The 8,194-nt window shown below is 69.4% G+C and overlaps 1 protein-coding gene across 1 annotated transcript; it reads left to right on the plus strand.

Moving 5' to 3' along the window:
- Nucleotides 1–5,098: 5,098 nt before the first annotated feature.
- Nucleotides 5,099–7,236, plus strand: EMIHUDRAFT_236374 (hypothetical protein; the record flags this gene model as incomplete). The annotated part of the gene is made up of 4 exons (XM_005779206.1): nt 5,099–5,757; nt 5,967–6,012; nt 6,097–6,141; nt 6,970–7,236. 4 exons carry the CDS (start codon nt 5,099–5,101, stop codon nt 7,234–7,236), a joined length of 1,017 nt encoding a protein of 338 aa, XP_005779263.1.
- Between the last annotated feature and the right edge of the window lie 958 nt (nt 7,237–8,194).

An 8,194-nucleotide genomic window follows, 5' to 3' on the forward strand; every position in this document is an offset into this window, starting at 1 on the left:
CCCCCCCCCCCTTTTTAAAAAAGGACAAAAGGCCCCCCGGCGAAGAGGGAAATTTCGGAAATACCCCCCCCCCCCCCCCCCCCGGGGGCCCGGGGGACCCGTTTCCCCCCCCCCCCCCCCGCCCCCCGCCCCCCCGCCCCGCCCCCGCCAGGTTGGAGGAGGCGGCGGGGATGAAGGTGACCCTTGTTTTCTTTCTATCCGCTCTGACAGCTCTGAACGCAAAAAAACGTTTGCGATTGCCAAGACTTACTTTGGCGCCGAAATCAGGCACGTACCCTCCCCCGACATATCCATTATGGCTATACCACCCGCGACTGGAGGGCGGAGCACTCGGAGGCGAGCCGCAGCGCGCGGCACTCGCCCTCGACCGAGGAGAGGACGATGTCGACCGCTGAGCCGAGCTCGAGCATTGAGACCGGGTGCGGGTGCTTCACAGCAACACACAGAAAGAGAAAAAGACGACGGCGAATTCCACCAGGGGCCCTTCCCGCCGAGAAGAGAGGGCTCAGCACCCGCAACCCCGCCCGTTTGCATGCCCGGCCGAACGAAGGCTGGCTCGGCCGCCTCCCAGCGCGGGCACGCTTCATCGGCGGCTACTGCCGCGCCGCTCGCGCTGCCGAAAAGGATCGAGGCGGCGGCGGAGAACGGCAAGGTTGGCGTGGTGCAGACGTGGCTCACCGGGGACGGGCGGGTTGACGCGACGTGCGTGAATCGCGGTGTGAGTGGCCGTACGCTCCTGCTGATCGCCGCCGCCCACGGACACAAGCAGCTGGTCGAACTGCTGCTGAAGCGCGGCGCGGAGGCGGACGCGCGCGATGGCCGCGACTGCACGGCGCTGATGGCCGCCGCCCGCTGGGGCTACGAGCAGGTGGCCGAGATGCTGCTGCGGCACGGCGCAGGGATCAACCTGCAGGACCGCAAGCACGGCGTCACCGCGCTGATGCTCGCCGCCGGCAGCGGCTACGAGCAGGTGGTCGAGATGATGCTGCGGCACGGCGTGGAGGTCAATCTGCAGGACCGCAAGCTCGGCGTCACCGCGCTGATGGCCGTCGCCGCCAAGGGCCACGAGCGTGTGGCCGAGCTGCTGCTTCAGCACGGCGCGGAGATCAACCTGCAGGCCAACAACGGCTGCACCGCGCTGATGCTCGCCGCCAGCAGCAACCATCCCGCCGTCGTGCTTCGCTTGCTGCGCACAGGCGCGGACATGACGCTGTGCACTGCGGAGGGCAAGACGGCGCTGCAGATCGCCAACGAGAAGGGCCACGGCGAGTGCGTCGAGGCTTTCAGGACGTATCTCGGGGAGGTGGCGGCAGCTCGGAGCAAGGCGGCGGCGGTCGAGGCGGGTGGCGCGGGGACGAGAGGCGCACCCGCAGGCGAGGCGGCGGCGGGCGCCAGTGCCGTGGCCTCTGCTTTGATCGGCGAGGGCGGCGCAGAGGCCGAGCCGAGCGGCGGGGCGGTGCCAAAGGAGGTTGTGCTTGCGGCTGAGCGAGGCGACGGATTTCCGGTGCTGGCGTGGCTCGACGGCGGCGGGCGGGTCGAAGCGACGTTCGAGTACGCCTTTGGTTGCGGCTCTCGTGCGAGCGGCATGACGCTGCTGATGGTCGCAATGACTTGTGGCCACGCGGGGCTGGCCGAGGCGCTTCTGCGGCGCGGTGCGGATGTCTCGTTGCAGACCAGATGCGGTGGCAGCACCGCGCTGTGCCTCGCCGCCGCGAACGGCCACGAGAACTTGGTCGAGCTGGCACTGCGGCACGGCGCAGAGGTCAATCAGAGAAGCCGCTCGACCGGCGGCACTGCGCTGATGCAGGCCGCCGCGAAAGGCCGCGAGCGGGTGGTCGACACGCTGATCCGGCTTGGCGCAGAGATCGACATGCAGGCCATCAAGGGCGACACCGCACTGATGGCCGCCGCGCACTACGGCCATCCCGCCATGGTGCTTCGCTTGCTGCGGGCGGGCGCAGGCATGAAGCTGTGCAATAGCAGCGGCAAGACCGCGCTGCAATGTGCCAAGGCGAAGGGCCACGCCGAGTGCGTGCGCGCCCTCGAGGAGCATGCGGCGGCCAAGGTGGCGGCCGAGAAGGCGGCGAAAGAGGCGGTGTGGGCTGCGGGCGCGGGGGAGAGGGAGGCGCAGAGGGCGGCGGAGGAGAAGGAGGCGGCGCGGCACGCCGAGGAGCTGCTGGCGGAGGTCGAGGCGGAGAAGCGCGCCAAGGGCAAGAAGGGCAAGAAGAAGAAGAAGAAGAAGGGCGGCGGGAGCGGCGGCGCTGGGCCGTCACAGGAGTCTGACGCGCCGGCAGAGGCAGCCGCAGCCAAGCCCGCGCCGTTGGACAGGGAGGGGCTGCTCAAGCTTCTCGCGGAGCTCCACGAGGACAGGATCCGGTTCGGCATCACGCCGGAGACGTCGGTCGAGGGGTTGGCGGAGGCGCTGGGAGAGGCGGCGGGCGAGGCGAGCGAGGAGGAGGGCGACGAGGAGACGGCGGAGGCGGCCGAGGAGGAGGGTGGGGAGGAGGAGGGCGAGGGGGGGGGCGAGGAGGCGGCCGAGGAGGGCGAGGAGGCGGCAGTGGAGGCGGCAGCGGAGGCGCGCCGGCAGGCTGCGGTGGAGGCTGCGGCCGTGGCAGCGGCAGAAGAGGAGGAGGATGCCGCAGCGGAGGAGGAGGCGGAGGAGGCGGCAGTAGCGGCGGCAGAGGTGGCGCTCGCCGCAGCCAAGGCGAGGCGCGCGTCAGGTGCCGCTGCGAGGGCCAGGGCGCGGGAGGCGGCCTAGCCCGCGCGCAAGGACAGCTGGCGCAGTGGCAGCCATGGGGAAGGGTCTCTCTTACTGTGGGGCGCGTCCTCTTGTGAGCGATCGTGGCTGTGGGCCCCGCGCCGCGGGCGCGCGTGCGGTCCCTCGAGGTCCCGCCGGGAGCTGCTCACACAGCCGTACGTGGGGTGGGCGGTGGCGCATTTGAGGTGGGGGAGGGGCTGGGGGCGGGGCGGAGAGACGCAGCGCTGCTCGGGCGTGACTCGAGCTCGAGGCGCGGGACGGCCGCGCTGCGGGAACTGTACTGTCCCGCACTGGCGGGATCGTGGGGGGACAGTGCGCCACAAGACTCTTGTCGGCGTGTTGTGTTGCACTGACTGTCGGGGGTGTGTGTGATTTGACCCCCGCCCGTGGCTTTCTTTTTTCTGTTTCTGAGGGGGGTGGAGGTGCGCGCGGGTCGCGTCCGCGGGGATGTGTCGCTTGCCAGACTACGTTCCGCCACATGAAAGAGATTCGAGCGGCTAGTCGCGAGGTTGCTAATGTACACCTACACGCGGCTCTCACGGACTTTGTTAAAGAGGGGGGTGCTGTACGGCGCCGCCTTCACGTGTTCGTCGCACACCCTCGACGCATGCCTTGATGGCACATGTTCGCGATTCGGCGGGAGAGCGAGGCCTGATCTGGTTGGAGCAACTGGAGGTGAAGGCTGAAGCAGGGGGTCGCGCCGTTGTGCCGCCATTCTACAGCCGGCCGCCCCGCTCCGGAAGAAAGGCGCAAGGCCGGCGGGTGGCACAACACCCTGAAATGTGAAAATCTCTCTCTCGGGTCTCGGGCGGGGCTCTGTTTCTCCGAGGGAGGGCTGAGTCTGCCGCAGCCTAGACCTGTCCCTGCCTCGCTCGACCTGCCAAACGCCGAAACGGAAACAAAGACATCTACGAAAGTAGACAGACGGCCCTACCACGCGTGTACATACAAGCCAAGACTGAGAGACCTGCCTCCAACCTGTCGAATCTGCGGGGCGGCGCGCACAGACAGAAAGCCGAGACGTGGATGGTATCATACTCGAGTAGTATCAATCTCCTCAGTTTGTTTCCGAAGAGCGCTTTTCTGGCCGGATACCCTCGTCCGAACAAAAGATCGTGTACGTCTGCACCGACACGTGCGCCTGGGTGATCCACAGCTGCCGTGCATGAGAGAGAGCGCCGTTGAGTGAGGCGGAAATCGGCGTCACCGGAGGCACAGGAGCCTCGCACGCCCGACCGTGACGAGAGCGAACCGACGCTGGCAGGTCAAGCAGCGTCGGTTCGCTACCAGCTCCGGATGGGTACGCGTACGTACGACGCGCAAGCCAAAAGAATTCAACGCGGTGCCATGGCGGATAAGTGCCTCCCTACAAACAATTTGAACGTGTGGGCGGCAGCTGTCTGTTTACAGGCGCTGGCCGCCCGCGCGCGCGCCGGACCGGCTCCGGCACGTCCGGCGCTGGGCGGCGCGCGTCCACACTGCGCGTCGCGCAAAAGGCGAGCGCTCGCCGCCGCTACGGCGGCGGCGGCGGCCGACGGCCGACGGCCGACGGCCGACGGCCGACGGCCGACGGCAGACGGCAGACGGCATACGGCCTAGGGCTCGGCTGGGCGCGCACGCGCACGCGCGCGCGTCGCGCGCCACGCGTCGCTCCGCGAGGGCGCGCGCCAACCGCGATTCGAACCGGGGCCAAAAGGCGCCTGGAGCGACCGCGGTCCGGTCGCGCCACCGCGGCTGCGGGGCTGATAGAGCAGGCCGGCTGCGGCTCCTGATGTACCTCCGCTTTTGGGTGGCGGTCGCGCGCTGCCGACGGCGCTCGCCGGCGCTACGGCGCTCGCGGCGCGCTCGTGGCGTTCAGGGCGGCTCGCACACGCACACGCACACACACACACACACACACACACACACACACACACACACACACACACACATGCACAGACACACAGCCCCTTCCCCTCCCCCCTCAAGGGCGAGGACACGCACAGGCCGCACCTCTAGTGAGGCCCGCATAGTATGTGGGAGACTCGTGCCGCCGCCCCTGCCACCCCTGTGTCAGTGTGCCTGTGGTAGGAGAGACTGCCAGCGACAAGCTGGAGGCAGGTCGCTAGACTGAGATGAGACCGCCAGTGGATGTGGGAGTCCACCGCGCACCGCGCTGCGAGCCTGTCGTGTCCCGTGTCAGGAGCAGGAGAGCCCCACCTGTCCCCCTGATCGTCCTTCCAAAATCCTGCTCGTGCCTCGTGCAGGTGGGGACCCTGTCCTCGTCCCATCCCTCGTTTGGCGTGTCTGTTTTCTTTCTTTCTTTCTTTCTGCCTCCCTACAATATGCGGGTGTACACATATGAGTTCCGAACCCACACGAGTCGCGCTGAGCGTCATCCTCCCGGTGTACAATGCGATGCCGTGGCTGACGGTCGCGCTTCGGGACATGCTCAAGCAGCAGCTTCCTGGCGGTGCGAGCCTCGAGGTCCTCGCAGCCTTTGACGGCGGCGACGACGGCTCGCTCGGCTTCCTCCTCGCCCTCGCCAACGAGCTCGGCGCGCGCGCGACCGACGAGCTCTCCACCGCTGGCGGCGCCGCGCCCGCCTCGAACCCCGCGCTGCTGCAGCCGCTGCGAGCGCCCGAGACGGAGGACCACCCGTCGTTCGACGCGGCGCAGCCGGGAGTGGACCAGCGGCCGCTGAGCGCGGCTGAGGTCGCCGCCGCGAGCCGCCCCGAGCACCGGCTGCGCGTGCTGCGCTACCGCGACGGTGCCAACCGCGGGCAAGGCGCCGCCATGTCGCTCGCGCTGGCGCATGCCCGCGCGCCTCTCCTCGCGCAGATGGAGTCGGACGACGAGCGGCGGCCGGCGGACGCGTTCGCGCGGATGCTGGCCGCGCTGCAGGCCCAGCCTACGTGGGATGCCGTCAGCTGCCAGGCAGAGCTGGTTGGGTGGCCGAGGCCGGGCATGGAGCAGTACGTCGCGTGGCAAGGCCCCCGAGATGCGGATACAGACTGCTTGTATGCCGACTAGCATTCGAGAGGCCAACTCGACCGTGCTCCGCCTCAGTCCCTGTACTCGCAGCCCTTCCATCCACGCGGTGCCCTGACGACACGGCACCGTACCTTGTTGCACCGTCCCTTCTTCTCCGACCTGCGAGTGAACCGCCGGGGCGGGCGCTTGCGGCGCCGCTGCGACCCTGACCTTGGGTCGTGCGGTCATGACGCAGGCAAAACTCTCTCCTCTCGCCCGAGCAGATGGCGGCGGGGCGGTTCGTCGAGATCCCGGCGCTCCACCAGACGGGCACCACCTCGTTGACCCGAGATGACCCGAGGTTCACCGAGGTTCACCGAGATTAGGCGCTCCACCAGACGGCAATCTTCCGGCGCGAGGCCGTCGAGGAGGTGCTCGCCACTGCGCCTACTCTCGGGCAATCTCGGGTGATCTCGGGTAATCTCGGTGGTGCCCGTCGAAAAAGGTGCTCGCCACGTCGGGCGGCCGATACCGCGACGGCCCACGCCGGCATTGGGAGGCGCCCGCCGCCGCCGCCGCCGCCGCCGGCAGCGGCGGCAGCGGCGGCGGAGGCGGAGGCGGAGGCGGCGGCGGAGGCGGCGGCGGCGGCGGCGGAGGCGGAGTGCGAGGAGCTGAGGTGGTGGGCAGCGCAGCTTCGCCGCCGCCGGCGGCAGTGTTGGCAGCGGCAGCGGTGGCGGTGGCGGCGCCGTCGGCGGCGGCGGCGGGCGAGGCGGCGGGCGAGGCGGCGGGCGAGGCGGCGGGCGAGGCGGCGGGCGAGGCGGCGGGCGACGAGCTCGACACGCCGGTGGACTTGTGGTGGTGGCTGGCTTTCTTCCACTGCGGCAAGCGCTGTGGCGCGCTCGATCGGGGCCACGGGCTGGACACGCCCAGGCCCACGTCCGTCACGCGTTCATGGTGTGACAGGCAAGCTCGGCGGCGATCCGCTCTTCGGCTGGCGGCAGCACCCGCGGCAGCACACGCGCACGCACGGCCGCCTCTCGCTCGACAGTTTGCGGCGCGTCAAGGCGCACTTTGTGATGCGCGGCCCGGGGGCGGGCGCGACGCAGCTGCAGGTGCGGCCCACCGGCCACCCTTCGCCTTGCACTTGAAATGCCGCGCGGCTCCTGCACTGCCCGACGGAAGATGTTTGGGGGGACAGCGCGTGGCCGTTTCCCCTCGCCTGTGGGCAAGCGAGTGACCCACACCCTGCCCCACCCCAGGTGTGGTCCACCGGACACACCCTCGGCGCTTGGGAGAAGGAGCTTCGCGCCGCCGGCGCGTCGGACGTGCTGGCGGTGTCCTGGAAGCCAGGCGCACCGCCGCCCGAGGGGTGGCGCCGGCTCACCAAGCGCAAGGCGGCCGCCGAGGAGCCCGGCGGACGGCACGGCGTCGTGCGCCTCTTTGCCTTTGGCAAGGAGAAGGCGCGGGAGAAGGTGCGGACGTCGGTGCGCGACTGGGACGCGCAGCTAGACTGGTTCGTGGCGTGAGCTGACCCATTGATCGGATTGAGTCGTCTTTGGTATCATTTTGACACCTTTGCTGAGCTGCGCGGCAAGAAGGCGCGCGCGGACTGGCGCGTGGCGGACAGCGCGACGACCCACCCTCGACACCTCGGCCAAACCTCGGCGAATCTCGCGCGAGAAGGCGGCCACCAATAGGGGGTAGACAGCGCCGATTTCTCGCGCAATCCAGGCGCAATCGCTTGACTCTGAAAAGCTCGCCGATCCCTGCGGTGAGCGCTGTGGTCGCCGCAGACTGGCTCCGTCCTCCGACTTGACGGGCGCAATGGAGACGTGATGCCTCCATTGTGAGGCCTTGACGACGTCGTGGTGGGCGCACTGCCTGGAGAGCCTGCGGTGTGCGCCGCCGCGCCGCCGCCCGCCATATAGCATACCCCACTCAGCCCCGCCCCCACTGGGGGCGGGGCCCTTCAAGGGCCTGACTCCAGTGGTTGTAAAATTCTTTTCCTGTGCGCGCCAGTCCCGTGCCCAGTGTCGTGCTAGAGAGTGCACTTGGAGCACTTGGAGTGCAGTCATTAGCCGCACCGGCCCAGGACCGGGGAGCTAGACGCGCTTCTAAAATTCTTTTCCTCGCGATGTCCACCCCAGCCGCGCCGCCTCTCGCGCCGCCTCGCCGCCGTCTCCACCGCTCTCTCTCCAAGCACGCCGCCGCCCGCCCGCCTCCTCGACCTCCCCACGGACCTCCTCGTGCGCGCCCTCTCTCGCTGCAACAGCCCCGCCGACATCGCTCGCGTCGCGGCCGTCTCGATGCTCTTCCACGCCTCGCTGGCGCTGGAGGGCATCCGCTTGTGGGCGCAAGAGCGCGGCTTCGAGCTGCCGGCGCAGCCAGAGGGCGAGAGCTGCGCCGTGCGGTGGCTGTGCTTCGCTGCGTTGCTGTGCGAGTCCAACCCGCCGGTGAGTGCTGCGGCAGGCCTTCAGCACAGCC

This window comes from Emiliania huxleyi (assembly GCF_000372725.1).
Source record: "Emiliania huxleyi CCMP1516 unplaced genomic scaffold EMIHUscaffold_234, whole genome shotgun sequence".
Lineage (NCBI taxonomy): Eukaryota > Haptophyta > Isochrysidales > Noelaerhabdaceae > Emiliania > Emiliania huxleyi.